This window comes from Penicillium cinerascens (genome assembly GCF_028974065.1).
Source record: "Penicillium cinerascens strain IBT 15544 chromosome Unknown contig_1_segment0_segment0, whole genome shotgun sequence".
Lineage (NCBI taxonomy): Eukaryota > Fungi > Ascomycota > Eurotiomycetes > Eurotiales > Aspergillaceae > Penicillium > Penicillium cinerascens.
The window spans coordinates 609,417-634,945 of NW_026695287.1; the positions used below are offsets into that span (position 1 = coordinate 609,417).

The 25,529-nt window shown below is 54.9% G+C and overlaps 10 protein-coding genes across 10 annotated transcripts; 7 read left to right on the forward strand and 3 right to left on the reverse strand.

Moving 5' to 3' along the window:
- Positions 1–304: 304 nt before the first annotated feature.
- Positions 305–2,450, reverse strand: N7498_001780 (putative C6 transcription factor; the record flags this gene model as incomplete). The annotated part of the gene is made up of 2 exons (XM_058448842.1): positions 305–1,095; positions 1,160–2,450. The coding sequence occupies 2 exons, from the start codon at positions 2,448–2,450 to the stop codon at positions 305–307; spliced, it is 2,082 nt and encodes a 693-aa protein (XP_058311186.1).
- Positions 2,451–3,236: 786 nt separating this feature from the next.
- On the forward strand, positions 3,237–4,009 carry N7498_001781 (lysozyme; the record flags this gene model as incomplete). The annotated part of the gene is made up of 2 exons (XM_058448843.1): positions 3,237–3,401; positions 3,476–4,009. 2 exons carry the CDS (start codon positions 3,237–3,239, stop codon positions 4,007–4,009), a joined length of 699 nt encoding a protein of 232 aa, XP_058311187.1.
- A 558-nt stretch (positions 4,010–4,567) lies between these two features.
- Positions 4,568–5,959, forward strand: N7498_001782 (putative guanine deaminase; the record flags this gene model as incomplete). Its single annotated transcript, XM_058448844.1, has 1 exon — positions 4,568–5,959. The coding sequence occupies one exon, from the start codon at positions 4,568–4,570 to the stop codon at positions 5,957–5,959; it is 1,392 nt and encodes a 463-aa protein (XP_058311188.1).
- Positions 5,960–6,286: 327 nt separating this feature from the next.
- Positions 6,287–9,017, reverse strand: optF (uncharacterized protein; the record flags this gene model as incomplete). Its single annotated transcript, XM_058448845.1, has 6 exons — positions 6,287–6,486; positions 6,554–6,823; positions 6,888–7,102; positions 7,162–8,489; positions 8,557–8,745; positions 8,964–9,017. The coding sequence occupies 6 exons, from the start codon at positions 9,015–9,017 to the stop codon at positions 6,287–6,289; spliced, it is 2,256 nt and encodes a 751-aa protein (XP_058311189.1).
- A 725-nt stretch (positions 9,018–9,742) lies between these two features.
- Positions 9,743–10,924, forward strand: N7498_001784 (FAD-dependent oxidoreductase; the record flags this gene model as incomplete). Its single annotated transcript, XM_058448846.1, has 4 exons — positions 9,743–10,120; positions 10,182–10,579; positions 10,638–10,734; positions 10,802–10,924. The coding sequence occupies 4 exons, from the start codon at positions 9,743–9,745 to the stop codon at positions 10,922–10,924; spliced, it is 996 nt and encodes a 331-aa protein (XP_058311190.1).
- Positions 10,925–11,587: 663 nt separating this feature from the next.
- On the forward strand, positions 11,588–13,753 carry N7498_001785 (uncharacterized protein; the record flags this gene model as incomplete). The annotated part of the gene is made up of 1 exon (XM_058448847.1): positions 11,588–13,753. The coding sequence occupies one exon, from the start codon at positions 11,588–11,590 to the stop codon at positions 13,751–13,753; it is 2,166 nt and encodes a 721-aa protein (XP_058311191.1).
- Positions 13,754–15,786: 2,033 nt separating this feature from the next.
- On the forward strand, positions 15,787–17,926 carry N7498_001786 (S53 family peptidase; the record flags this gene model as incomplete). Its single annotated transcript, XM_058448848.1, has 5 exons — positions 15,787–15,995; positions 16,058–16,321; positions 16,381–16,601; positions 16,655–16,775; positions 16,828–17,926. 5 exons carry the CDS (start codon positions 15,787–15,789, stop codon positions 17,924–17,926), a joined length of 1,914 nt encoding a protein of 637 aa, XP_058311192.1.
- Positions 17,927–19,322: 1,396 nt separating this feature from the next.
- On the forward strand, positions 19,323–20,920 carry akr1 (putative aldehyde reductase (AKR1); the record flags this gene model as incomplete). Its single annotated transcript, XM_058448849.1, has 11 exons — positions 19,323–19,369; positions 19,423–19,510; positions 19,572–19,585; positions 19,663–19,747; positions 19,814–19,833; positions 19,895–19,967; positions 20,016–20,145; positions 20,206–20,270; positions 20,332–20,460; positions 20,514–20,629; positions 20,683–20,920. The coding sequence occupies 11 exons, from the start codon at positions 19,323–19,325 to the stop codon at positions 20,918–20,920; spliced, it is 1,005 nt and encodes a 334-aa protein (XP_058311193.1).
- A 746-nt stretch (positions 20,921–21,666) lies between these two features.
- On the reverse strand, positions 21,667–22,769 carry N7498_001788 (uncharacterized protein; the record flags this gene model as incomplete). The annotated part of the gene is made up of 3 exons (XM_058448850.1): positions 21,667–22,228; positions 22,275–22,647; positions 22,706–22,769. The coding sequence occupies 3 exons, from the start codon at positions 22,767–22,769 to the stop codon at positions 21,667–21,669; spliced, it is 999 nt and encodes a 332-aa protein (XP_058311194.1).
- A 673-nt stretch (positions 22,770–23,442) lies between these two features.
- N7498_001789 (Zn(II)2Cys6 transcription factor) lies at positions 23,443–24,947 on the forward strand (the record flags this gene model as incomplete). The annotated part of the gene is made up of 4 exons (XM_058448851.1): positions 23,443–23,674; positions 23,728–24,014; positions 24,073–24,766; positions 24,823–24,947. The coding sequence occupies 4 exons, from the start codon at positions 23,443–23,445 to the stop codon at positions 24,945–24,947; spliced, it is 1,338 nt and encodes a 445-aa protein (XP_058311195.1).
- Positions 24,948–25,529: the final 582 nt, after the last annotated feature.

A 25,529-nucleotide genomic window follows, 5' to 3' on the forward strand; every position in this document is an offset into this window, starting at 1 on the left:
GCCGTTAAAATGCACGGATCCGAATCTGGTATACCGGTCGTACGATTATATGGCCAATGTTCGCGGGAACGTTGGAATAACGAGGCGGTCGAGCTCTTATAAATGGATTGCATAGATTCAGTATCCTGCGAGGAGACCTAGGGACAGCGCCCTAGACTGGATAGCATCTCATCGCATGTATAAAATTTCCAGGGTTACGTTTCAGGACTTGCGTAAAATAATAAATACACTGGGAGAATTAGACCGTAACTCTGCTCGCCTCCCACCAGAGTCGGCACGTATCTATCATGAGAGAGAATATCGTTCAAAGGGTATAGTAACTCGCCATTTCCTCTTGAAACCAGTTATAGGAATAAAACAGTTGCTCCGCCATTTGCGGATCTATCATCGGCACGGCTCCGCTGCCATCGACCAGTAGCACATCGTCGAGAACGGGGGCCAAGGGGACAGGAGGTTGTGGAGGCGGGGCCAAGGTGATGGAAGATTGTGGTGGAATGAGAGGCTGTGGTTGTTGTGGTTGCCGCTGCTGCCGTTGATCCTGTCGCTCTATTTGCTGCTGCTGGTAAGCCATTTGACTGAAGATCATCGTGCTTTGATGGCGAAATGTCTCCGCTAGCCGGTCAACCCCGGGGTGCCGCTTGCCGAATTCCTCTAGCAGCACGACGACCGCCTGGGTCCCACGACGCATCATCTGCTCCTCGGGATGCCATGGCGCAGGGCGGGATTCACGTAATGAGCGCGCATTCTGCTCCAGGCACCACAAAATGGTGATGCCCGCAAAATAGACTTGGCTCAGGGTTAACCAAATCCACTTGAGCTTGCCCACTGAGTAGCTGTCCCAGTATGATCGGATCACTTGAATGCTGGAATCACCACAGCTGACGATACTGGTCACGTCCGGCGTGGGGTTGCGCGGGCTGGGCCGATACATGAGCAAAAGGGTTGTATAGTACAAGTAGTCGTAGTATGAGGTGGAATAGAGAAGGGCCGAAGGATACACCGGGGCCGTCATGCGCCAGTCGTCCACCTCGTGGCGAAACTGACCCAGCATGGTAGCAACTTCCTGCGGCGACGGCCGGGGTAGATTGCTATACACTAGATCCAAATTAGAATGCGAGGCCGCGCAGCGGATGAAACGGGGGAACGATCTGGAACTCACGGTATCGATAAATGCGCGAGAAAATCTGTCGAAGGCGCATCACTTGCAGTGGAATGGTCATGGCACTGGCGCCCGGGGCCTCAGTCCCGTCATCATTCAACTCGCGTGGGAGGCCGACACTGATGTCTTCGTCCGCAATTCCGAGAGGTCGACCCAACGTACTCGCGATGAGACGGTCCAAATTGTAGAGGCTCCAAAAGACCCGTTTGGACGTTTCTTCCTCCGCCACGGTCGCATATGAGCGAGCCTTGTGCAGTCCCATGCTGATCGACAGTCGCATGGTGGCACCCAGGACATGCCAAATGCTCGGGCCCGCCGTTGCGAACATGGTGTATAGCGCCAGGCCTAGCAGAGCCCGCACGGCGGCCAAGTCTTCGTTTTGTAGTGCCAAGGGCAATGTCTCCTGGCTTGCATGGTAGAACTCTGCAGCCTGCGACGCGTCCGCCGACCCGATCAACAACGAGATCGCAAGAATGATATGATATGCATTGTGAACCTCGGGTGACGGCACGCCGCCGGTATAGATATGCCGGAGATGGCCCATGAATTCCGGGCGAGACATGAAGGGATACTGGTAGCCCATGCTGTCAAAGTACTGTCCGGCAATCCGCTCCGCTTCCTCCAGCGATGATAGACGTAGTACCCGCGGAGCTGATGCCGGGCGCGCCACGGACGGTCGGCGATGCTCCAACTGATCGCGAAAAATCTCACCCACGTTGGGTAGCTCGGTGCCTACCCCGGTCGACGACTCCGAGCCTGCGGGACCGGCCGTCACGGACGAGCCACCACTGCCGGGGCTCGGCATCGAGGCCGTAGATGGACGATTTCCACCGGTCGCGACCATCGCCGGGACCTGGTACCACCAGTCCGGGTCTCCCTCGCCGTCGACGGGGGTCCCCGTGGACATCTCTGCCACTGCAATGCCAGATTTCCGGCGCACCACCTCCTCCAGCCATCGGACTCGTTTCTGTAGGTTCTCCAATTGGTCTCGGGGCACGGAAGCGTTGGCGACTTGCGGACCGGGCGGGGGAATGGTACAGCGAACCCCGGCGCGGGTGCAGGCGGTGCAATTGGGATAGCGGAAGTCACATTTCTTCTTGCGCTTCCGACAAAAGTCACAGGCCGTAGAGACACGTTTGCTGCGAGAAGACGGGGTCGACGCGCCGTCGGGAACGGGTGTGGACTCGGGAGGCGGTTGCGACCATATCGGAGGAGCAGAAGGCCCACCAATGGAATCGAGGCGGAACTTGCCTAGCTGATCGCGGAAGTCCTTGTTACCCGTGCTGCTCATGGTGACGGCGGCTGGAACCGCAGTCCATCTCAGCCACAGGGGTGGAGAGGGGAGGGGGGGGGGGGAGAGATGCGGAGGGGGAGAATCGGGGGGATCGGAGGAGGGACGGGGATGAGGGAAGGTGACGGACGGAACTCGGTTCGCTTAATGGGAGCCGATCGATCTGGTTCCGGTGGCATTTTGCGAGAGGTGGACCCTCAAGCCTCCAGCGCCATCGTTACATCCAGGAACTATAACTTTGATGCGATCTGCGAGGAACAAAGGGTATTCTGCAACCAATTCGACGAGTAAATTGGGTTCGGGATTGAACGAGGCGATGGCAGGACCTGCCATTTGGCCCCGGCTGGGCTCGTATCTCAGTCAAGGCCCATCGCAAGTTGATCACGGTCGATCGCCATTGATCTCACTGCGTCCTCTCTGGTCGAGCCACCGGGCATTCCTTCATCTGCCGGGCTGAAACGCCCCTCTCGCCCCGTCGAGTGGATCGATCGCCCGCGCCAGATGCCTCTACCGGGTTGGAGTCGGGCCCGTATCCTATGACGGGCCCCACGGCGACCACGGGCCTGTGATTTCGGGATACGATTGATTGCATACGAGGATGAAACTGTTTCCAAGGTCATCTTCGGTGGATAATCCCCGACAGGTCCTTTTCCAAGTTAAATAGCGACTGCTCTGCCCGTGGACCATCTATCATTGCCCCCACCTTCAAGTAGTTTCTCGTGGTATGCAACGTCGGTGCACTTGTGAATACCATTATCTCTTGTCTCTATAGACCAGGCCTCCTTCATGAAGACCGCTACTCTCTCCCTCGTTCTTGCAGCCGGTGCCGCGAGCGCCAATCCTCTGGAGTCCCGCGCCAGCGGGGTTCAGGGCTTTGATATCTCCAGCTACCAGGGTACCGTAGACTTCTCCGGTGCCTACGATGCCGGCGCCCGATTCGTCATAATCAAGGTAAGCCTCCACGAACTTCTCGCAGATCTCGCAGATCTCGGTAGACTCCTCGATAGACACTGATACATCCGCAGGCCACGGAGGGCACGACCTATATCGACAGCTCCTTCTCCAGCCATTACGAGGGTGCAACCGATGCCGGTCTTATTCGGGGTGGCTATCACTTTGCTCACCCGGACGACAGTTCCGGTGCAACCCAGGCCGAGTTCTTCCTTGCCCACGGGGGTGGCTGGACCAACGATGGCCGGACCCTGCCCGGCATGCTCGATATCGAGTACAACCCGTCCGGTTCGACCTGCTACGGGCTGAGCGCATCCGATATGGTTGCATGGGTCAAGGACTTCGGCGAGACCTACAACGGCAAGACGGGTCGCTATCCCATGATCTACACCACCGCTGACTGGTGGAACACCTGTACCGGCGGCAGCACTGCCTTCAGGACAGACTACCCTTTGGTGCTGGCTCAGTATGCTAGCTCCATCAGTAGCGTCCCCGGTGGCTGGCCCTACCAGAGCATCTGGCAGAACTCGGACTCGTACAGCTACGGCGGCGACTCGGATCTCTGGAATGGTAGCGAGGACTCCCTCAAGACCTTTGCTAAGGGCTAAAGCCTCGTGAACAGAGAATGGGTGGTGTTTGATGTTTGATCGTACTTATTGTCTGGTTCAATCATGACTTACCGATGGGCTGTGCAGCTCCAAGTGGCTAGTTCAATCGGGCTATATTCACTCTCTGCTTTATTGAGTCCTTGGTTACTTTGTGCTCGAGAAATCCCTATTTAAATCGGTAATATTCGACGATCGAAGACCCGTAGAAATCCCAGGAAGGAATGAAGACACCAGGATACAACGTCGGAACGCTTGATCATTGAACTGGCGCGGGGTACTGAATTCTATACGTAGGTAGGTTGACCTCTGTTTCATCAGGACCGCGAGAACGCCCCAGTGTAGTCTACTCCTCGGGTTAGCAATCCAAGCCATGCCTCAATTATCGAAACTCCCACACGTCTGGCCATTTGCAGCCCTCTGCCGATGTACCTGGTCACCATTGGCCGCAGGGCAAACCCCTCACCGATAAGATAAATGCAATACATCTCCGCGCATCCCCATCTTGGCCGCAGCAATCGCCCTCTCTGGGTTTCACACTTTTCATTCACTTCATTTCCCATGGACTCGCTGGACAGAAACTCTTCCCCGGCATCGGGTCTACCCTTGGCTTTTCATGGCACGGTGATTCATTCCCGTTCCCTCGGTGAGCTCGAGATTCTGGAGAACTGCTTCGTTCTGGTGGATAAGGCTGGCAAGATTCAAGCACTGCAGCCGGACGTGGAATCAAGCCAGATCAATGCCATCGTGGCCGACAACGGATACGCTCCGGATGTCTTCCCCGTCAAGCACCTCCGGCGTGGCGAATTCCTGTGTCCCGGATTTGTTGATACCCACAACCATGCACCTCAATGGACCCAACGCGGGGTTGGGCGCGGGCAGACGTTGCTAGACTGGTTGAACAACGTCACGTTTGCACACGAGTCCAAGTTCGCCGATCCGGAATATGCCAAGCGCATCTACTCTTCCTGTGTGACGGGCTTTCTCCAGCAGGGGATCACTACGGCATCGTATTACGGATCTCACCATGGCGGGGCGAGTCGTATCCTAGCCGACATCTGCTTCGAGAAAGGCCAGCGCGCCCTCGTCGGCAAGTGCAATATGAATCGAAACGCTCCCGACTGGTACCGAGACTCGTCGATTACCGACTCGCTCCGCGAAACGCGTGACTTGATCCACCATATCGGGGAACTTGACCCGGAGAATCGACTGGTGAAGCCGGTCCTGACTCCGCGCTTTGCCATCTCGTGCGACCCAGATCTTCTATCGGGTCTGGGCGATATCGCCCGGGAACATCCGCATATACCCATCCAAACCCATTTTAACGAGGCAAAGCAGGAAATCCAGTTCACCCGTCAGTTGTTTCCCGACTTCCGCACGGAAGCCGACCTGTACAAGAAATTCGACTTGTTGAACGACCGGTCTATTCTCGCCCATTGTATCTTCTTGGAGGAGGAGGAGATGGCTGCCCTCAAGGAGCTTGGCTGTGGTGTCTCCCACTGTCCGATCTCAAATACCACTATGCAGGAGTTCATGGTTGCACCGATACGCGAGTACTTGCGACGCGGCATCAAAGTTGGACTGGGCACCGACAGTGGCGGTGGACATTCATCTTCCATGTTGGAAATCATGAAGCAGGCATTTGTGGTCTCAAATGCCAGGCAGATGCTCACCCAGGGCCAGGACCCTGCTTTGTCCCTGTCGGAAGGGTTTTTCCTGGCTACATTAGGGGGCGCCCAAGTCTGTGGACTTGACGAAAGAATTGGGAATTTCGTTGTGGGCAAGGAATTCGATGCGCTCGAGATTCACACGCTCGATTTAAAATATCCGGGAGTGATGACGCCCGTTGAAGAGGAAGACTCGATTTCGGTTATCTTCGAGAAGTTCCTCATGACCGGTGACGATCGCAACATTTCTAAGGTATATGTACGCGGTCGATCAGTCAAGGTCTGATAACTAAATTAACAAGCGGGTTCTAGTATGTAGTTTTAATTGCTAGATACACTGGAAATCATTGCAAGAGGAAACCATTGTTACAGAAAGATCTATCCATTCGACCAAATACGCCGAGTCTCGAATAAAAAGACTATCCGTACAGAAAATAACGCTAGGTAGCACCCATATAAGTGAAAAGAACACGACCATGAACCAGACCCGGTGATATGAAGACCCAGACGAACCACACCGAAAAATGCATTATAATACACAGCAATATCGGAGACAAGGGCACACGGGGCAGACGCTGGACAAATGACAGACTATACCCGGGCAGCCCAGAAATCATTGCCACGTACCTTTCGGAGGTCCGAAGTAGCCCCGGGCGGGAAGATCTTTATACGGTGTGCCTTGCCCATCGGCTGTTTGAATATACACGGTGTTGCCCCACCAGCTCAAGGAACCAGCGGGTAGGGTGATGCAGAAAAATATGATCACGGTCGAAACGGCGACGCCACAGTCGAGCGCAGCGGATAATACATAGTCTGGAGCACATCGGTCAGATCGAACATAAAGGGGTAGCCATGTTGGAGAACGGTAGGGGAGACATACTGTACTTGGACCACCACGCAGGCTTCCGGCGGCGTATTAAGCCATTGAATATGACATTGATCACCCACCACGAGGAAAAGCTCACACCTGTAGCTGGAGGAACCAGGCTCATCGCCCCAAAAGCCACAGGCCATGATAGGTAGTTAATGCGTTTCCACCGGCGACCGAGGAGGTAAGTGATGAGTACCACCACCGGACCCACGAGGAAGAACCATAACAAGTTTCCATACGTCTGACCGGGGGAAAAGAGCCGACCGGGACCAACGGCACCTGCTTGCTAGTGAGCGACGATCGCGACGGAATATGACGGCATGGGAGCCAGTAGTCAACATACCCCAGATGAGAGACGACGAGTAAGTGACTCGTCCATGCGGACAAGTAAAGTTGCCCTCGGCATTGGATGTACAAACACCGCCGATTCGGGTGATCATGAAGACTGTCACTCCGCATTGAACAACTGCACCGACTAGCGTGGCGAGACCTTGGGCAGCAAATAGAGTCCGCGGAGCAATATGCAAGTAATGCGCCAACTTCATATCGGCGACGAATCTAGGACGTGTTAGAGTGAGCTGGCGCGGGTGGAAGCATGGTTGTAATCAACAACTTACTCCAATCCTTGCTGAACGGCAACGTAGCCGTAGAATTTGAAGACCATATTGGCCACAGGTCGCCCGAGAAAGACATAGCCACCGATGAACTCCGTCATCAAATTCAACTGATTGCTGCTGATATTGGTGAGGGCCTTGATGATTCCCACCGGAATGAAGTAGATCATGGGCAACAAGAAGGCCACTAGCACCGCCCAAGCCGGTAGCCCAGTATGCCAAACCTCATTCGTGACAATGCTGAGCACGAATGTCAACAGGGTGACAGCGATAAACCACCACCAGGGAACATTCCGATAGACAGACATCAGTCGAGCGTGGACGTCTCGTTTTCCCGTTCCTTTCCACTGCTGCCATAAATCCCGGCCATGGTAGAGTCCAATGTGGACAAAAATACCCGTTAGATTGGCAAAAGCGACACCGAACGTAATCGCATATCCAGCCGGTAAGAACATGGGCGAATAGTCCCTATAGGCGGTCTGGTTTACGGTGCCATCGGTGTTCATGATACGAGCAGTGTCGTACTGCCTGGCAGTGTTGTCAAAGGTGTTCGAGTTGAGAAGCGGCAAGTAGGCCGAGTACCACGTATTGCTGTAGTAGATGAGAGGGCAGATCAGCCAGAAGAACAGGGCAAACGACCCCATTACATTGAGCCCGGCCCAGAATGGCACCAATAGGGGGCTCTGATTGGCGTAGACGACTTGGGCCCAGTCAAAGGTCAAGACCGACATTCCCAGCCCCGTCGTCTGGCCAAATAACTGATTCACGACCACGTTGGACGGGACGATCCAGCAGATGAAACTGAAGGTACTGAGGCCAGTGAAGAGATATCCGGGAGCGAAGTACCAGATAGCGCCTCCAACAAACACGAGGAGAAAGAAACGCAAGCGCGTGATCTGCCAGCCATCCGCAATGACATTTTCACGGGAATGGAGAGTCGTCAGGAGTGCCGCATTGGACAGCACCTGCGGCCAGAGCATTGACGCCGGACTGACGAGCCAACGAGCAGCCAAGCCGGCGAGTCCGAACCCGAACAGCTGGGTAGTGATGCACAAGAGCACCTCAAATCCACCGTTGGACGGCATGCCATAGAATTTGACGACCGCCTCGATGACTTGCGTGGCCTGAGCCGAGCCGATGGAGACATTGGCCATGATCGTGATCAACCCATGCTCTTTGATATTAAAGTGCCGGTCTGGATTCAGGGCACCTACGGGCATCAATTTCGCCCACGCGCAACCCAAGGGGAAGGCCAGTAACTGCGCTACCAGAGCACTGATAGTGACGCTAGGTTGCCGTAGGCTGAAGAATTGGTTCAACCCGCTGCCGATCTAAATATTATCAAAAAACCCCAGTCAGAGCCATTGCACATCACGGTCGTGATTGGATATAACCCACAATCGTGAAAACAAGACCAATGGTCCACATGCGGACCGTATTCACCGGCAATGATAGATCATCGACCGGTTGAATGACCGCGCGCACTTCGGGGAAGGGCGAGTTGTCTGCATCGTAGGGTAGGATTTCTTCGGCGTCTCGGTCGCGGAGGACGAAGGTTTCGTCACAGACTTGATCCGAAGGAGAGTCCTGCCCAAACCAACGGTCAGCAATTTGTCATTGTCACGACGGTGCTAGCCCTGCAGCTTGGCACCGGGGTGGAGCTGTGTATAGGGCCACTTTAAAGTCGTGGACCCGGGGCCAAACGGGCGAGAAGTTAAAGGCTGCCAAGCAGAGATCCCTGCTCGCATGAAGTGGTGGGGCGATCATCTATGAAACATGCAGGGGGGAGAGGGTCTCTAACCTACCTTAGACCAAGAATGCCGGTGATGCTCCTCCTCCTCCTCATCCTCGTTATCCATCACGGTGTCCGTAGGACGCCCGAGAGCATCCGGCCAAGGGCCTGTGAAAATCGGGCGAGAGGAGCTGGATACGAGCTCTAGACCCCTGCTATCCCAACGGAGCTGTTTTAGGGTGCAAAAAAAGCGGATCGGGACGCTACAGCCCGCATATGTTCCGAAATTGCGTCGGGACAAGCGTGAGGATCGAACAGGGACCCTGTCGGGAGCTGAAAACCCTGATCGAGTGCGTCGTTCACCCCTCCAATCTGGGGATATTGTCGGGCCTTGCCGCTACCGAACACTCAAAGCGGGATGTGCCGAGATCTATCCTGCAAGCCCCATCCAAAGAGAGCAACGAGCGAAGAAATTCAGTGCCGGGGCACGTTCTGCAAGGGAGTGACGGCATCGAATGCGGTGGGGGCTCGTCGGCTTGGCCCGACACGAGGCTTCTGTGCGTTCCACTCGTCGGAGCAGAGCGCTCAACGGACACCATAGACTTGGCCCGGCAAAAATCCCTGGCGATGCTCGCACGACAGTCATTACGGCTTCGGAAAGTGATGCGAGAGATCTTAGGGCTTGAATTATCTTCCTGAAGAGCTCCTTCCCCCACCTCCACGCACATGGAGGTCTGATCTATATATCTCCCGGGACTCGCTGGCATCACTCTCTTCCCTGAACCTTGGACCTCTCGGATCCGTCACTATCAATTCACAACTGTGGAAACTAAAAACGAACACCTCCCCATGATGGGTGAAAGTAATCGTGTTCGCAATACCTTTGAGGTGCCCTTTGCACAAAGAACCGTCGTGATCCTCGGGGCAGGGATCATCGGGTGCGCGACGGCCCGTCAACTACTACAGCATGGCTTCTCGGTTGTACTCGTAGCCGAGTTCCTTCCTGGAGATCAGGACATCTACTACGCATCGGCCTGGGCGGGTGCTGCGTGGCATGCCGCAGGCGGCATCACGGCCGACCAGCGCTATTACCAGGCGGTGACACACCGCGTGCTACTCAAGATGGCCCAGGACCCGGAATCGGGCGTCAGCGTTGTCGATGCCCGTGAGTATCTGGAGCAAGAACCGGCCCCGGACTCGGCCGTCTGGGGCAAGACGGTGGTATCCAAGGTAGGTTTCGACTCTGCTTCCACGGTGGATGAGCCTCACTGATCACGTATGCATCGTCCAGTTCCGTGAATTGGACCCGACGGAGTATCCCTCGAATTTTAACTGTGGCTGGGCCTACCGGACTCTCGTCACGGACCCTACCCGACACATGCCGTATCTGGGAAAACGGATCACGGCCCTTGGAGGCAAGTTCATCCGCCGGCGGGTCGAGTCTCTACATGAGTTGTACGAGATGTTCCCCGATTCTCGCGTATTCATCAACGCCAGCGGCCTAGGCAGCAAGACATTGGCGGACGTCCAAGACGACCGCTGTTTCCCTGAACGGGGACAGAATGTGTTTCTTCGGACGCACCGGTGCAACACACTCTACTTCCGGAATGGCAAGGAGTACACCTACGTGATCCCTCGTCCCCTTTCCCAAGGCGTCGTGCTCGGAGGCGTCAAGGAACGGGATAACCTGTATGCATGCATACCCGGCCCGGCCTCGAGATACCGTGATGCTGACCGTCGCTCCTAGTTCCCCGGAAGTCGATCTGGACATCGCCCGTGACGAGATTGCACGAGCCCATCGACTCGCCCCCGACATCGTTCCTGAACACCCCGCAGACGACGTCGTAAGCCATATTATCGGAATCCGACCATCGCGACGAGGGGGGGTTCCGGCTCGATTCGGAACGGCAGGGCTGCCGCACCCTCCTGTCGGCCTATGGGTTTGGCGGAGGTGGATATGCATTTTCGTACGGGGTTGCGGACGCATTGTTGAAGATGGTGGAGCAGGCGGAGCGCAGGAATGTGATTGTTTAGTTGTCCGCTATGTTGTCGTCGACTACCGCGTTGATCGTGGAGTTTTTTACGCGTGATGCTCGATTCCCAATGTCCTTGCAAGCCTTCCTAAGGAACGTCGAACAATGCGTGATGATAGGATTCGTCGACTATATTTCGGGCGAGGCTCCGAGAGTTCGCCGATGCCAGTACGTCGCCAGGTGTTTACCGAGCTCGAGAAGCCCGGGGAGAAAAACGGCATGAGGCAGGTAGCAGCCGCACCGGGCTTGTTTTCGCCACTCGGTGTCACAATGATCGGGTTCGATCTATGGCAGCGTCGGTGGCTCTAGATCCGGGATAGCGGATCTTCTCCCCCGCCGGTCGTTTTTGCCGTCCAGTAGAGCAGCGCAGAGCTTCGGCTGGCTTGGCCGCGTTTCAACCAACTTGATTCTTTCCAGGTTTTTTTTCAGTCTGCAAATTCCAACCTTCGACGTCCTTAGTCTGGAGTACTCTTGGGCTGCGGGACCGATCCTGGTTTTTTTCTCTTTCACGGCGATTTTCACCTCTCACTCCTCCCTCTCTCACCCGTCGCTCGCTCATCAATCACCCCTCCAAGTTCAATAGCCTACTCGTGAATGATCCCGCTACGCCTTTCCTTCTCTGAGTGTGCGGTTCCTGCCCCGTGGCAGGACGGTTGAGATCGCGATGGATCCGGACGAGCAGATGCTCCACCTCAGCCTTGAGGATCGCCGGCCCGTCAATTTCGCGCTGGTCGTGACGCCACCTGCAGAGAGCGAACTGAGACCGCAGGACAAAGCAGCTGGTCTGTTTTCTGCTGACGACCCCGCCACGACAACCACGCCGGCGCCTTCACCTTCTTCGGCGACTGCGAATTCAACTGCGACCGTGACCGCGACCGCGACCGTGACGGATGATCATCCTATGTCCCGAATTTATCGCAGTACACCGACGCCGACGATCCTTCTAGATGGCTCGCTTCGGGTGGTGCAGGCATCGGATAGCCATTTGACACTCTTCCAACATGATCGCGAAAAACTAGTGGGAACGAGCGTGTACGAGCTGCCCCCGCGCATCATTCCCGCCCCGGACATCGTTTCGTTCAGTGGCGCGCTCGGTGCAGCCATCTCCACTCGTGAAGTTCAAGTAATCGAAGCCATTCGCGTCGCAGGCCACGAATTCGACTTTGCTCTACGCGTGACGCCCATCTTCGACGGGGATACTTTGATTTACGTGTCCCTAGAAGCGCACATGACCGGGCGGTCGAACTCTGCGTCAAAGATGGAACAGACCTACTTCAACGAGACCTACAGGACTCTCGTGGATACCGTAAAGGACTACGCGATTTTCATGTTGGATACTCGGGGTCACATTGCGACGTGGAATTCGGGCGCCGCGATTCTCAAGGGCTACACGGCGAGTGAGATCATCGGCCAGCATTTCTCTATCTTTTACGGACCCGAAGACCTGCAGCTCGACAAACCGGGCCGCGAGCTCGAGGTCTGCCTGCGGGATGGAAAGGTCGAGGACGAGGGATGGCGCTACCGGAAAGACGGAGGGCAATTTTGGGCCAACGTCATGATCACCCCTATCTATCAACTTGGGCGCCACGTGGGATTTGTCAAGGTTACCCGAGACCTCACGGAGCGCAAAGCCGCAGAGGCTCGACTGATCGACGCGTTTGAGGAGTCCTCTAAGCTGAAAACCGACTTCCTCGCCAACATGTCCCACGAGCTACGCACCCCTATGAACGGGATGTTTTTGGCTCTGACCATGCTGATGAGAACGGGCCTCAGCCCCGATCAGCGAGAATACGCATCGATCCTGGAGGACTCGACTTCCATCCTCCTACAAGTCATCAACGACGTGCTGGACTATTCGAAATTGTCATCCGGCTCCTTTTCTCTGACTGCCGATGTCTTGGACGTCCCCGCCGTGGTGAGTGCAGTCGTCAGAAACTGCGAGCCGACCCTGAAGCCCGGAGTTGTGCTCGAGACCTCTGTGGCCCCCGCTTTCCCCCATGGCGTCAAGGGCGATCCCTTGCGTTTTCGCCAGGTCCTGCAGAATTTAGTCGGCAATGCCGTCAAATTCACCGAGAGTGGCTACATCCATCTGGATGTGTCTTATTCAGTGGACAGCAACGACCCCCAGTTTTACAACATCTCAGTCCAGGTGGTGGACTCCGGGATCGGGGTCCCCGAGGATGCAGTCAGTACACTTTTCACCCCGTTTACTCGATTCGCGGACTCGACCACGAAGCGTTATCAGGGGACCGGATTGGGACTGTCCATTTGCAAGAGCCTGGCCGAACTTATGAGCGGTGCAGTTGGATTCCATGCGAATCCCGATGGGCCTGGTAGTGTGTTTTGGATGTCCGTTAAAATGGGTCGCATCGACCGGCCTGTCCCTTCGACCCGACGGATCGCTCCGCAAGTCCCCGAAACCACCCTCGATACCTCCTCTCTCCTACAGAAGGCTGCTCTGCGTAAAAGCATCCTCCTCGTTGAAGACAACAAAGTCAATCAAACGATCATGATCAAGCTCCTGGGCACACTAGGGTTTGAATGTGTGGATGCGGCCTGGGACGGGGCCGAGGCCGTACGCATGGTCAAACAGAAACCCCTGGCCTACAGTGTGATTTTGATGGACATCAACATGCCCGTGATGGATGGTTTGACGGCAACGGGGCAAATCCGGCAGCTCAACGTCGACGTCCCCATCATCGCGCTGACCGGGAACGCGCTGAAAGGAGATGCGGAAACGTACCTGGCCAAAGGCATGAATGACTACGTAGCTAAGCCTATTCACCGACAGCAGTTGGTGGATATCCTGTGGAAATGGTGCGGATCATAAACCCCATCAGTATCCTTTCCCGCAGAACCCCCCTTGACGGGTGTCAGGAATCGGTCTCCTTTTCCTAGCTCCCCTCCCCATGACAGCGCCCCTAGCCATACTTGGGCGTTGGAAGCCCGGTTGTGTCGATGATACAAGCGCACAAAAGGTGGCAGGATAACCGCAGGGCGCTCCATCTCCCCTCTGGGAATGAGAGGTTTTGCCACCGAAAAAGCCAAGCACAATTACGGACGTCCGGTTCCCCTGCACATGTCCACGAATGATTCACCTTGAACGCCGAGAGTGACCCTGGACACGATGCCGACTTGAACAGGCCCTTCTGCTCCCCTCCGGTCTCCGCGCCGGGAACGAGTGGGTTGGGCCGGATACCCCGCTCGGATCTGCGCCCCTGGAAGAAATCATGTCATATTTACCTTCAGGCTTCTCAAGCCTCGAGAAACGCCTCATGCAGCCACTGATGCCTGCTTTCTGTATCCCGCCGATCGCGAATCCCAAGGTTACCTTAACCCAAGGTAGGGTAAGGTATAAGAAAGTGGTTTCTGTTCGGGAATGTAGAGTACGGAGTACGGTGTAGGGGATTTCCTCCTGCGAACTCCCGCATGAAAATGGAAAATAGTGCATATAAGTACGTACAATCGGAGGGGGTCCATGGATCCCGACGTTTACGCTATTTTCGGACGCGAGGAACAGTGGAGCATCGAACCATGGTCGACAGCATCTCTGTCGGGATAACGCAGCACATGCTGCTGTCGAAGAGATGCAACCCCTCGGGCGCCTTGCGCCGGTAATTCGGTAGCTACGAATATGTTGCGGCCGTACTCCACTCCACCAGGACGGAAGAGCTTCAAACACGGTGAGCTCTTGGTCAATTCCGTCTCGACCCCGCTCTTCGGGTGCCTGGTACCTCACCACGAAGAGACCCGAACTCAGGTTCAGGGGGTATATCAGGATCGTCACTCGTGCACGGTAATTGGACAGCGAGAAATCCCGAACTCATGATGACGATCGAGCCGATTACTTTCCTGATGGAGATAAAGTTGCCCCCACTTGGTGTCTCTGCAGTGGAGGCGGGGAACCTTGTGTGGGCCGGGCTAGGATGCCATATGCCTTGGTCCCCTTATCACTCCGTCGAATTCACCGAGGCCTTGGTCTTAGCCCGTGCCCGTGCCTGTGCCTGTGCCTGTGCCTGTGCCTGTGCTGCCCGCAAAAGCCTGCTGGAAAAACTCAGCCCACGTCGACGATTTCAAGTTTCTAGTAAGCTTATGTGGCGCGCTTCGGTCCTCCGAGGAGTGGGAGCGGGAATGCAAATGGAGATCGAGTTCAAGATGATATGACCATGAGAAAGACGGTGCGGACAAATGTGCTTTCATGTAGTCAGTGTCTTTATCAGCTGAGACTAGCTTCTATCGAGTCGACAAGAAGTCGGGTCTCGACGGTCGACTCTGACATTGAAAGGAATTATTTCAAGTCTCCGAAGGATGTACACACCGTACACACTGTACACAGAAAAACAAATCAGATACTTCAATGACTTTGGCCATGACTGCGATTCATTGGAATCCGGACCTGAACTGGCGAGGGTCGATCTGGAGGGAACCTTTCTCACGGACGTGACGTTTGCCCTGGGATATCCGAAAGGTGCATTTTCGGTGAAAGTAAAACCACTGCACTCTCCAATCCCATTCGTCTTCTGTCTAGCTCGGGGTCCAAGCATTCGGTGATCGTCGTTTGGCTTATCCTGCTGGGAAGGTCCCTAATCCACCGGACCTAGCGATAGTCCGCCGATCGTAGTTCCACCATCAGGCGGGATTCAGATTATGAGCCTTTTTCCCTTTTAAAGTGCGAGCGGTGCGCGTGCCTCCATTGGATGCTACCTAGGCTTGGGGCCGAGGAGGGTCCAGGAGAACGATGGAGCCACGGGCGATAGCGGGGGCTCTAGTCCGTACAAAGACAATATAAAGCTTGCCCTGTCCCATCACCTGCGGCCCTGTTCAATTTGGTGTACGGAGTGAACTTGAGTGACCTCCCACATCATGAAGACTTCAATTCTGCTCCTGGGAGCGGCAGCCATCGGCGCCATCGCCGTACCCGCTCCCCATAGCTATGAGCTGCACGAGAAACGGGAATCCATGCCGACTTCCTGGATCGAGGGAAAGAGACTGGACGGCTCGACATCGCTGCCCGTGCGAATCGGTCTCACGCAGTCCAACCTGGACCATGGTCATGACCTTCTCATGCAGATGTATGTTATGGCATAGCAGTACTCGATCCGTTCTCCGCGGCAAATGACTGATAGTACTCAAGGTCGGACCCGTTTTCGAGCCGCTATGGTCAGCACATGTCCGAATCGGATGTGCATGACTTGTTTGCACCCAGCCAGGAAAGCGTGGACAGGGTCCGTGGATGGCTGGAGTCCTCGGGCATCGCCGCGGACCGAATCTCGCAGTCCGTGAACAAACAGTGGATGCAGTTTGATGCCGATGCCGAGGAGCTGGAGAAGCTGATTCGTGCGGAATACTACATTTACTCTCATTCCGAGACCGGTCGTTCTCATGTCGCATGCCGCGAGTAAGTTTTGTTTTTGGCCCTGCACATATGGAAGTCTCGGTTAACCCTGGGGGCGTTAGGTACCATGTTCCGGCCTCGATACGCGGGCACGTTGACTATATCACGCCGGGTATCACCCTGCGCGAGGTGACCGGCGTCGGAAAACGTGGTGGAAATCTCCAAAAGCGCGCCGTAAATGGGCTGCCGCCCATTCTGAAGCCGATCGGGTTGCCTCTGGAACAGTTGCTCGATCAGGTGCTTGATTTCTGTGACGTTGCCGTCACTCCCCAGTGCATCAGGGGTAAGCGACCGAGACACTTGTTGGAGTCAAAACGCAGGCTGACCGTCCTGTAGATATGTACAACATCACAGAGGGCACCTCCGCGACCGAGGGCAACGAACTGGGTATCTTCGAAGACATCGGTGACGTTTACGCGCAAGAGGATCTCAACCTCTTCTTCACAACTCTTGCCAAGTAATGAAGCCCCACCCGTTGATCAGATCATTCTCTCTGACTCCTCTTCTAGAGAGATCCCTACTGGCACTCACCCAATCCTGAAGGCGATTGATGGCGCCACGGCACCTGGACCGTTGCAAAGCGCAGGCCCCGAGTCCGATTTGGACTTCCAGATTTCTTACCCGATTATCTGGCCGCAGAACTCCGTTCTCTTCCAGACGGACGACATGGTCTACGAGGAGGACTACACTTTCCGTGGCTTCCTAAACACCTTCCTGGATGCTCTTGATGGTTCGTACTGTGACGAAATCTCGCCGCTCGACCCTCCTTACCCAGACCCCAACCCCGGGGGTTACAAGGGGAATTTGCAGTGCGGTGTCTATAAGCCGACCAACGTCATTTCGATTTCGTATGGAGGTGACGAAGCCGACTTGCCCATCGCCTACCAGCGACGCCAGTGCAGCGAGTTTATGAAGCTGGGCATGCTGGGCGTGTCCGTCGTGGTCGCCTCGGGTGACTCCGGCGTGGCTGGGTCCAGCGGTTGCCTGGGCAAAAATGGCACAGTCTTCAACCCTGACTTCCCGGCCACGTGCCCGTACTTGACAGCCGTGGGGGCGACCGTGATTCCTCTCGGCGCTAGTGCCAAGGACCACAAGGAGCAGGCCGTGTCCAGCTTCCCGTCCGGTGGTGGTTTCAGTAACATCTACAAGCAACCCGAATACCAAGCCAACGCCGTGGCCGAGTACTTCTCCACGGCCAACCCTACCTACCCATACTACGAGAGCGTCAACAATGACAGTTTCGCGGCCAATGGCGGTATCTACAACCGCATCGGCCGTGGCTACCCTGATGTCTCCGCTATTGGTGACAATGTTGTCATCTTCAACGAGGGCTTGCCCACTTCGATTGGCGGTACATCGGCCTCGTCCCCGGTCTTCGCTTCTATCTTGACCCGTATCAACGAGGAGCGACTTGCTGCAAACAAGTCGACCGTCGGATTTGTCAACCCCGTTCTGTACGCTCACCCGGATGCTTTCTTCGATATCACCAAGGGAGACAACCCCGGCTGTGGCACCAACGGGTTCTCCGCTGGCGTGGGCTGGGATCCGGTCACTGGCTTGGGTAGCCCAAACTACCCGGCCTTACTGAAGGCCTTTATGGATGAGTAAACATTCGGTATTGGCTACATTGCCGAGAGTTAATTTACCCGGGCACTGTATACGACGTATAATTTATATATTTCAGTCATTCGCTAAGTCAATATGGAATGTCGTAGTTAATTGGAGCGATAACACAACGAAGCGTCATTCCCTTAGGCCGCACATCTTGCATTAGAAATAAAGCAGACACTTGGAAAGCCGTCATTGTAAGACCTCAAAAGGCATCCTGCTCTACAGTCCCGAGTATAGCTCCGGTGTCACTCCAGAGCCCAGTCATGGGCAGGATTCGAGTACTCAAGAATGGGATAGGAAAACGCAGATAAGTCGCGGCAGGTCCAAGCGCTGCAAACACCCAAATCGTGGAGAGACTTTTGATCTGGGACCCACTGTGAGTGACACCCAATCTCAAAACCCTCGGGCTGATGCCTCTCTCCTGCCACACGTTCAGAGACCGTGGAAAATAAGTCATAGAATAGATTTCAAGGCTCAGAGGGGTTTCCTTTCACGCAAATGCGGAATGCAAGATGAGTGCCATGAGGCAACTCATGGATAGCGTCACCGGGTGGTGAACGTTGAGATGGTGCCAAGAACTTGGAGAAAGATTCACAGCTCCAAATCCGTTCAGGACAGACGGGCTGGGCTGCAATACGGATTTTCAAAAGGTTCCCGGGCTCGGCTCGGAAATGTTCCCGGCTTCGAGGCCATTCTGCTAGCCGAATATCGCACGGAAAAGCTTTTACTAATCCATCCCGTCCGAGTAAACGCGATGGCCCGAGGGAACGTGACGATGACCTCGGAGTTAGTCCGGGCCAGAGGGTCCTCGAAGTGGCGGAATTGGCGCAGTTTGTTTCACTAGGCCAGATCGGGTGCCCGACAGGACCACCATCTCATAGTAGAGGGAGCTACACCGGGTATGGAAACTAGACTTCGAGATATCATGCGTTGGTTTGCGTACTCCGGGCCACTTGGGCCACCTGAAGCCCCCCGTCTCTCGGTGTTCTGTTGCCGAGCGGATCGGGAATTTACCCGTCTTTTACCCGGTCGATGCAGATGACATCACGAACACGGCCCTGCCCCCGGGTTCGTTGGAGTTTCCGGGGAGACATGGTCAGGACCAAACGGTGGCTTTGGCAAGAACAAGGTAGGAACAGGGGCAATAACCGAAACCGGTATGGCCTGGGGAATTCGGAGAACACGCCGGCATGACATCTTGCTATACTCCATCCACCACTGCCGATCCGCCCTCGGTGGGGGCTGCTCCGAAGGAGGGGCAGCGAGACCGCATTGTTCGAACCCCGCTGCAGACACGTCGGTTTATTAGACGCGGCCTCTTCCCAGTTTTGGCTCCTCTTCCAAGCATCCTCTTCTACTTGTTCCTACTCAAATCTATCACTCGATTAACAAGATGTCTCTCGGCAAGAAGGTCACTCTCAACACCGGCCACAAGATCCCGTATGTACTCGAACTGGAACTGTGAATGTCAAAAGAGGCTAACACACGCATAGCCAGTTGGGATTCGGCACCTGGCAATCGGCCCCCGGCCAGGTCGGCGAGGCCGTCTACGAGGCCCTGAAGGCCGGCTACCGTCATCTGGTATGTATTTATTTCCTCGGCGCGGGCGCGCCCAAATAGAGTCGAGACTAACGCGTCCTAGGATCTTGCTACTATGTACGAACCTCTCGTTCCCACCTGTGGTCTCGATGGTGATCCCAAGCCGATGTACTGACCTACCGCTCTGCTTTTAGCTACCAGAACCAGAAGGAGGTTGCCGCCGGTATCAAGCGCGCCTACCAGGATGTCCCCGGCCTCAAGCGTGAGGACCTCTTCATAGTAAGTATCTCACAAGTCCCATTCTGGACGAATGGAGCTTTCCTAACCTTTCTCGTTTCGACATAGACTTCCAAGCTGTGGAACAGGTAAATTCACGGAGCCCAACGTCTTTTGTTTCAAGAAGCACATGGTTCTGACAGTACGCAGCCAGCACCGCCCAGAGGTCGTTGAAGCCTCTCTCGATGCCTGCCTCGCTGAGCTCGAGCTGGACTACCTCGATGTATGTGTTGTGATTGCAATCCAAGCGGGTGGCCACTAACGGAGTTAGCTCTACCTTGTCCACTGGCCTGTCGCTTTCCAGAAGGGCGAGTCCTACTTTCCCCTCGTTGCCAACAGCCCTGTCGAGGGTGGTGATGTGATCATTGATGATGGTGTTTCCATCGTCGACACTTGGAAGGGTAAGTAGGGCCCATTTATACCGTGGCGGTCGTATGGACTAACTCTTTCTCCGCCGATAGCCATGACCAAGCTCCCCAAGAGCAAGGCTCGCTCCGTGGGTGTTTCCAACCACACTATTGAGCACGTTCGTCTAGCCTCCGCTTGAATTGAATATCCTGCAGTCGTACTGACGTCAGCCCGTATAGCTCGAGGCCCTCATCAACGGCACCGGTGTCGTTCCCGCTGCCAACCAGATCGAGCGTCACCCCGTGTTGCAGAGCAACGACCTTATCGAGTACTGCCAGAAGAAGAATATCCACATCACTGCCTACTCCGTACGTGCCCTACAAATTGATCGCCGGAAGAATATGGGTACTAATGCGATTAGGCCTTCGGTAACAACATGCTCAACATCCCTCTCCTCATCACCCGCCCCGAGGTCAAGGAAGTCGCTGAGGCTGTCGCCAAGCGTACCGGCACTGAGGTCTCTCCTGCTCACGTTATGTATGTCGACTCCCCATTTCCTCCCATTTGTAACATCATCTGACCGTTTCTAGCCTTGCCTGGTCCCAGGTCGGTGGCCACAGTGTTATCCCCAAGTCGGTCACTCCGTCACGCATCCGTGATAACTTCAAGGAGATCGAGCTCCTCCCCGAGGAGGTGCAGAAGGTCAGCGCTCTGGGCAAGGACCGCAGACGTTACAACACCCCCTACTCTGCCAACAAGCCTCGCTGGAACATTAACATTTTCGGCGAGCCTGATGAGCAGCCTGCTGAGCACAAGGTCATTGTCTAAAAATGGCTCGTTCCTATTTGAAATGTGAAAAATAAATGATGAGATATGTATATTCATGTGCTAGGATGTCCATAGAAAATCGAAAAGCACGTACACCACAATCCGCTGAAGTTACCAATGCCACATGGGCAGCGGCTACCTTGGGTATTTGCTAGGATATATCATTGAACGTAAACGGTCCGCGAGTTCACAATGCTCTCAAGGTCGCGTATCTCATAATACTTTTTCCATTGGCGTTCAGGAAGGGAGAAGTAAACGGCTTTGGAATTTCGAAACAGCGGAGTTTGGGAACTACGAATGATACAAATAAGCTTTATACGAATGGAAGCAACAGATTTAATCAATGTACAACAATATTCCGTCGTTTCCCCTCGTATTCTGCTCACAGCTGGAAAATTCAACGGCGTAGGATGAGACAGGAGAATTTGCCAAAGTGAAATCTCACCAAAAACAGACAGATCTACTTAGCCGAGGAGCTTATTCAAGGAGTGGATCCGATTTCAAGGGTCCGGCGCTGTTCCCAAACGGGGCTAGAGATTCAGCTACCACAATCAGCATCGGGAAGCGAGCCAAGCCGTCGGGGGTGGACAACGGCAGCATTCAACTCGTTTGATGATGCCGATTCGGGCTTAGGAGGTATATAGACGTAGGAAAAAAGCTGACCAAGACTTCAAACATGATCCTGACCTTGACAGATCCCCGGTCAGGCGAGGAAACCGTCCGTACAGTCGACATTTACTCGGAAATTAGCCCTCGGAATTAAGTGGTCGTTGATGGGTGCTGAAAACTGGCCCAGCGTCCAGCTCGTGATATTCTTGAACGGGTGTCACCGCGTGCGGCGCTTCATGGATCGACCTTCCATCTAACAAAGCTGGTAGCGGCCCAATCGCTTTCCGAGGCACGGGTACCTTGGCCAGGACCGGAGGCGAGAAAGATGAGTGAGATGAAAAACGTTGGGGTTCATCTGATGAGATAGATTTGTCTTGAGAGTTGGGTGGTTTCTCGTCCGCGAGCAGTACTGGCGAGGGTGGTGCGTCTGATTCCCCGCGGCTGTTATTTCGCTGACGCCGCTGTCGAAGCATGTACCACAGCAAGAACAACAGGAGCAGAACCCCAACGATGACACCTACTGCGATGCCACCTTTGGCGCCGGCGCTTAGCGAATTGCCCATTGAACCAGCCGAGCAGGAGTATCCGCCTCGGAACACCCCATCCGATCGCAGGCCGTTTAGCGTGCTGCAAGACATGGAGCTGCTACCTCGAATGATTGCCTGGCCTCTGACCTGGTCGAGCGATGGCAATGAGACACTGCCATCAGTTAGTACATCGTAACAAATTGCAATCAGCGACCAACCCCTTGAATGAGCCCGTCAGTATCAGTTGCCCATCAACTTCTTCCAGCTCCTCAAAGTCAAGGCTTTCGAGCCGCGAGTTGTCAGCGATTGTCAGGCCCGAGGACACCCGAGACAGTGCGTTCAGAGTCAGAGTCGTGAGAGAGTCGAGCCCATCCAATGTCAGGGCTCCCTTGACCGTGTCAAGGTCCGGAGCAATTAGTTTGGTGAGACCTGATACTCCCTCGGCCGTCATCGCACCGTTGATTTGTTCAACGTTGCTAATAGTGATTATGCCGGTGACCGAAGAGGAGATGATGATGCTCCCGTCAAGAGTATCACAATCGCGCAGATTGTCGGCATCGCTTTGGCTGGAAATGGTTACACTACTAGAGCCTGTCCAGGTGGGATCATCAGCAACCAGACTCCGTGCGATTCAGATAGTATTACTTACAGTTATTGGAATCCGCAACTACCGACTGCCACAACCTAGCCACCAGGATGAATTGGAGCAACATCCGTGCAGTAAACTCGAGGAACGAAGTCTCCCTACGGCACGGGCACGGCCAGACGGGGATCCGGTCATTATCATGATTTCAGTTGAGGCGGAGTCGAGCTTGGCCGGGAGCTGTTGCATGTCCCCGTCGAGGCCAATCCCCGTTTCACTTTGGAGCCGATGCTCTCCGCTGCAGAGGCTGGTGGCGGGCTGATTGGCTCTGTAGCCCTACAACCTTTGAACAGCACCGCCATCCGGATCCACCACGTAAATTCCGGACTTGTTTACTGTACATAGCACTGATTACCCCGTATACTAGGCCCTAGAGGTGATGCCGTTTCTTTCTTGACAGTTCCTATCCCATCGAGGGTTAGTGTCCGCAAAAAGAGATGTCTAGGAGCGGGAGTGTTCTATTAATATCCATATCACGGTATGTTATCGGTCGGTACTTGGTAGGCAGCAGAATTGGTCGATCCACCCTAGACACTTGGACATTTTCGGAACTGCACGTAGTACTTCAAGCCAATGGACGGGCTATTTCAGAATGATCTACCTCTGATCGCAGATAGTCGTTAGCTGAGGAATCGTTATGCCTGATTTCCCACCCACTTTCTAGGGCTGAGTCAGCGCAATGCGGGGAAACCCTCTCCATGTTGTGCAGTCGGCGAGAATGATAGCATCACTAGATTCCCCTCATGAGAGTGGGCAAAGGCTGTGATCGGTGTCGCCATCGCCATATCCGCTGTGTGATCCCCGCGGGGGCCTCTGCCTGCACCCCGTGCGCGCGCCTAGGCCGAGTATGTCATCTCGACCCGCGCTTTCAGTTCAAGGCTGTGCACCATGTCTATCAGAAGATCAACGGCTCGTCCGCCCGTTTCGACTTCGTCTGGGGCCAGGAGCAGGTCTGGGTGGATGTGTCACGGCCCGGTATGTCTGGTTTGCCTTCGCGTTCAGCTCCATGTGCTGATGATCATCCTTAGTGACATTTATAAACGAGGCCTCGGACGAGTGGGAAGGAGATGACCTCGTTCATGAAAAGGATCTCCCAAGTACAGCTAAAATCTTGGCCCCAAACGACTCCCCCGGCCAACGTCGGGAGACGCAGTCAGAAGTCACCTCCGGGGACGGCTCGTATAGTTCCAACAAGCATGCACTAGAGCTGCCCAATACAAGAAGCCCACTAGCACCCTGCCCGGAGAAAGCACCGCAGTTGTCGCTGAGAGAGGCGTCTCTGATTCGATGTTTTATCCAGAAGATCGCACCGTGGGTGAGTAATTCCCATTAGACTGGGGCGGGAGAAGTTCGCAATCTAAATAAAAATATAGGCGGATATATGTGACCCTCAGTCACACTTTAGCACAGTCGTACCTCGCCATGCAATGGAAGTCCCCATGGTATTGAAGGCGGTTCTGGCACTCGCGGCGCGACACGATGCCATTCTAAATATGACGAGCGACTGGGAGGCCTCCTCCTATCATGGGCAGTGCTTGGAGCTGCTCATCACGGCACTCGATCGGCCCGAGCACGCCTACGACGAGAACCTCCTGCTGACGGTGGTTATCCTGCGTATCTACGAGGAGCTAGAAAACAACACGGATGAAAAGTTTCACCTCCTGGGATCCAGCCGCCTCATCAATCTCATGTCTCGCTCTGCCTCATCGGGCGGGATGGCCGAGGCTGTCAGCTGGCAGTTCCTGCGTCAGGCCATTTATGCGTCGATCGTGCAGTATCAGCACTTTCAGTTGGACTTGCGGAACTATGAGCGGTCATCCATGTTCCAACGCGACGACGATGCAGCATTTGCCAACATGATCATTTTCCATTGCGCGCATATCATTCAGCTGTGCCGACATTTCCCCGAACAGACGGTCGAAGGAAGTGCCTGGCACCGGGTGGCCGGAGCCGTAGACGAGTGGCATGGCAAAAAGCCAATGACCTGGCAACCCATTCGATATCAGGTACCCGATGTAGCCGCGAACCGACCCTTTCCTGAAATATGGATGATGTCGGCCCCCGCTGGTTTGTATTCCAACCATCCCTGAGGAGACGGTGACGCGACTGACGACGGTATCCAGTAGTCGGGATGCAATACTACCATACGGCTCGCATCTTCCTCACGTTGACCGATCCCCAGTCTCTTCCAATGAACGATTACGCAAGAGTCCGATTCCGGCACCAAGCCGAGGTGATTTGTGTTTGAAGCATGATTTGCACGACTTGATGGCTGACAGGCATTATCCAGAGAACCATTGCCACCCACGTTGCAACGGTCATCGGTCTCTCTTTATCGAACGAGAATGTGCATAATGCATACTTTATGGCCTGCCACCTCCTTCACCGCTGTTCGTTCTGCTCCGATCGGTTGGGGGAGTTTGCTGACGGATCATTCAGATGGCCATCTTCTGCGGAACCCGGTAGAACAACAGGGATCGCTAAGTTTTCTCTGTCGCGTAGAAAAGGTGTTGGGCTGGCGAACCGCGTGGATACGGCAAGAGTTGGGGCGCCAGTGGACTGAAATGGCGGTGGAATAGCACGATGTATTTTTACGGTAGGCTTGTGAAAGCTCCACATTTGATCATCGTCAATCGCCAAGACCGGAGATTCGAAATGCTTCTCGGATTTGATCGATCCAGCGTGCAGGTCTTGGCGTAGAACCCCGTGACCCGTAGCCACTCCGCGAACTCGCCAGGCTGGAGGGACCGGAGGTAATCTAGTGCCTCATACCGACCTGAGGCGGGCGTTGTGGCTAGTGGTAGAGCGTTCGCTGAGCCCTGGAGCAGAA